Source organism: Myotis davidii, unplaced genomic scaffold, assembly GCF_000327345.1.
Source record: "Myotis davidii unplaced genomic scaffold, ASM32734v1 scaffold69, whole genome shotgun sequence".
Taxonomy (NCBI): Eukaryota; Metazoa; Chordata; class Mammalia; order Chiroptera; family Vespertilionidae; genus Myotis; species Myotis davidii.
Genome location: NW_006300363.1, coordinates 284,127 through 287,936, shown reverse-complemented (window position 1 = coordinate 287,936; position 3,810 = coordinate 284,127). Strand labels below are relative to the sequence as shown.

The following is a 3,810-nucleotide window of genomic DNA, read 5'->3' as shown; positions in this document are numbered from 1 at the left end:
CAGTCAGGTCATGTGCTGGAAGCAACCAATCAATGTGTCTTTCTCACATCAATATTTCTCTCTCCCCCTCCCTTCCATTCTCTCTGAAAATCAATGGGAAAAAATATCCTTGGGTGAGGATTAACCAAAAAAAAAGAAGAAAAAGATTTCATATATAAACTTTGCTTTATTAATTTTTTCAGGAGCCCATCAACACCAAAAAATTTAGTTTTCTCCAGCTTCTTTATCCAAGAGAGGACAATCAAACCTAGTGGACGCAGCTTCCTGGAAGTTGATAAATCAGGTATTCAAGGAACCAAAAAAAGTGACTTGCTAACGCAGCCAGAGTGGCTCAGTTGGTTGGGTGCAATCCTGTGCACTGAAAGGTTGCCAGTTTGATGACCAGTCAGGGCACTTACCTGGGCTGTGGGTTCGACCCCTGGTCAGTTTCTCTGTAGAATCTGTATCTCTGTCAGGGCACATATGTAAGGCAACCAACAAATGTTTCTCTCTCACATCGATGTACTGTGTCTCTCTCTCCCCCTTCCTCTCTCTATGCATGTCCTAAGGCAGTGATGGCGAACCTTTTGAGCTCGGCCTGTCAGCATTTTGAAAAACCCTAACTTAACTCTGGTGCCGTGTCACATATGGAAATTTTTTGATATTTGCAACCATAGTAAAACAAAGACTTATATTTTTGATATTTATTTTATATATTTAAATGCCATTTAACAAAGAAAAATCAACCAAAGAAATGAGTTCGTGTGTCACCTCTGACACGCGTGTCATAGGTTCGCCATCACTGTCCTAAGGTGAAGATTAAGAAAAAAAGTGACGCCGAAACCGGTTTGGCTCAGTGGATAGAGCGTCGGCCTGCGGACTGAAAGGTCCCAGGTTCGATTCCGGTCAAGGGCATGTACCTGGGTTGCGGGCACATCCCCAGTGGGAGATGTGCAGGAGGCAGCTGATCGATGTTTCTCTCTCACCGATGTTTCTAACTCTCTATCTCTCTCCCTTCCTCTCTGTGAAAAATCAATAAAATATATTTAAAAGAAAAGAAAAGAAAAGAAAAAAAGTGACTTGCTAAAAGCTACCAGTGGTGGAGCCAAAACCTACCTTAAACTAAGAGTGGCATCCCAAAAGACAGGTTTTAGAAATATAAGAATAAGCCCTAACCGGTTTGGCTCAATGGATAGAGCGTTGGCCTGCGGACTGAAGGGTCCCAGGTTCGATTCCGGTCAAGGGCATGTACCTTGGTTGCGGGCACATCCCCAGTAGGGGGTGTGCAGGAAGCAGCTGATCGATGTTTCTCTCTCATTGATGTTTCTAACTCTTTATCCTTCTCCCTTCCTCTCTGTAAAAAATCAGTAAAATATTTTTTAAAAAAAAGAAATATAAGAACAATCTATAATCCACTGCCTAGCTTTTGTTTGTTTTTTTTCATGAATTTCAGATAAACAACCAAAAATTAATATTGGTTAATATACTTTAAAAAATATGTTTTGATTTTTTTTTTTTTTAGAGAAAGAGAGAGGAAAACATCAGTGAGAGAGAAACATTGATCAGCTGCCTCCTGCACCACCCCTCCTGGGAGCAAGCCCACAACCTAGGCATGTGCCTTGACCAGAATCAAACCAGTGACCTCTTGGTACATGGGATGGCACACACAGCTGAGTCACACCGGCTGGCTCTACTGCCCATCTTAATCCTGACATAGTGCTGGGAGAGCTAACCGATACGACAGACTACTTCGCATGCGATTTGGTGAATTTCATACAGTAGGGGAACTAAATGATGTAGCTCTTCAGCAGAAAGAGCTCAGCAACCTACAGAGAACCGTGCCATTAGCACGGCTCTGCTCTGGCAAAGAGGACCCTGACAGGAAGAACATGGGGTGAAAGAAAATGAACCCCAAAGCTACAGAGGGATCGCTTTAGAATATCTGTATGGATCTTATGGAAAGGGGAGTGGCTGTATACTGACATTAATTCAGATATCTTTCTCAACACCGGGTGCCTTACCAAGAAAATGATTACCAAGGAGAGAGCAAAATGTAGTGAGAAGAATCTGGGACAGAATCTGATCTACGGGAGCCAAGCTCTGTGTCCTGCTGTGTGTCCTTGGGTCGCTGCTCTACTCTCCAAACCTGCTTTCTCATCTGTTAGGTGGAGACAAGAATGGTTCTAGTCCCCTCTTGAAGTTGTGGGGTTAAATAACAAACATCGAAGTCTCTTATAACCTCTCTAGCTAACAGTGAGCATCACGTCCATACTCCAACTATCAACTGTCATACTGAGACAGGCCAGGAAGCCCGGACAAGTGGAATAGGGAACAGACAGCTGAACAAACTGAAGAGCAATTTACAGCAGAAACAGAAGGTCGCCTCCCTAGAGATAACATCTAGGTCTCAGTTATATTTCAGCTCCAGACCCAGAAAAGCAGCAAAAACGGGGGTGGGGGGTGGGGGGGGGCACCAGGACCAGCTGCAATGATGAACAGGCGCCCTGCCTGACACTGACCCATCAGTGGAGACCCGACCCTGAAGGAGCACACCCAGAAAAGCGATGAATATTCTGCTGAATATTCTCCCTCCCTAAGATTCCTGCCTATGAGAGAGATAAACGGACCCAGAGCCAGGAGCCCTCAGGCTGCCACTCCCGCCCTCCCTCCCCCTTCTTGCAACCAGGGCAGCAGCAGTTCATCCGGACAAACCCCCTGAACCTCCCCAAGGCCCCCTTTTCTCTGACTTCTTTGTGAGCCAAGCAGCCCGGCCTAGGCTCATTGCCCCAGCCCCTCCTTGTTTCACTGTTCCCGCTTTAATAAACGTCCTTAAAATCCACCTGCACTGTTGCGAAATTTTTCCTGCACTAAGTCAAGAACCCACACACTCTCAGCTGGCCCTGCCAGTAACAATATGTCGTGGCCAACGAGGAAAAGCTATCCCCGTGTATCAAAACTAGGTCCACCTGAGCGAAAGAACGAGAAAAAATTTTCACTTCTAAGGTCTCTATTCTGGACTCTTTGGTCCTAAGCAAGAGCCATGTGAAGTAACAGGGGACAGCAATCCTGAGTGACGAAGGGGCACGCTCCGCTCACCTTCTCCCGGCACTCCTCACTGATGATCTTGCTGTTATCCAGGATATCTGCAAAAACACAAAGCTCCCTTCACTCGCCCCTTAGGAGCCACCGTCCTGTCAACCCAACGAAGCAAGCTAGTGCGTGACTTACTGTAGGAAGAAGGGCATGGCTTTCCATTATAGGCAAACCTGCTCAAGGTCCTGTCAAAATCAGAAATGACCTAAAATGCAAAAGAGAGATGATGCCTAGATGGGCTCCTTCTGGTGCGGCCCTGCGTCAGCCTGGAGGAGGAGGACGGAAGTCCCAGGGCTCAGCGTCCAGACTATGGGCAAAGCGGGTGTGTGTGTGTGTGTGTGTGTGTGGACTAATCCCAGGGGGTCCAGCGCTAACCCTGGGGAGGCCCACCCTGGGGGTGGGGAGCTGGGGGGGGGGCGGTGCTGAAGAATCACGATCCCTTTGGCTCTTTCAATAGCACCCATCTCAGTGCCCTAGGCCCTTCCTTTAGGACCCATCTCCACATCTGCAATGTCCTGGGGAGCCCGCTGGGCTGGGCTGGGGTGGAGAAGGAGCCCCAGGGCCGCCTGTGGGTGCCTTCTGTCTCATCGGAGGAAGCAGCACGACCTTACAGAGAATTGTAGGGCGGGTGGGATCTTCCCCAAACAGGCGAACCAACCGGGTCATTTCTAGGGGCTGAGGGCTTGCAGGTGCCGCAACCACGCGGGAAGGCACACGGGCAGGACACCGCCCCGCCCC

The 3,810-nt window shown here is 48.2% G+C and overlaps 1 protein-coding gene across 1 annotated transcript in view; it reads right to left on the bottom strand.

Moving 5' to 3' along the window:
- The window catches only part of NT5C3B (5'-nucleotidase, cytosolic IIIB), an 8,853-nt gene extending 5,317 nt beyond the window's left edge, over positions 1–3,536 (bottom strand). The window contains exons 1-3 of the mRNA XM_015572409.1: positions 3,507–3,536; positions 3,208–3,277; positions 3,076–3,122 (exon numbers count right to left, since the gene is read on the bottom strand). Coding sequence (XP_015427895.1) covers positions 3,076–3,122; positions 3,208–3,277; positions 3,507–3,536 — 147 coding nt within the window. The remainder of the gene's footprint in view (positions 1–3,075; positions 3,123–3,207; positions 3,278–3,506) is intronic.
- Positions 3,537–3,810: the final 274 nt, after the last annotated feature.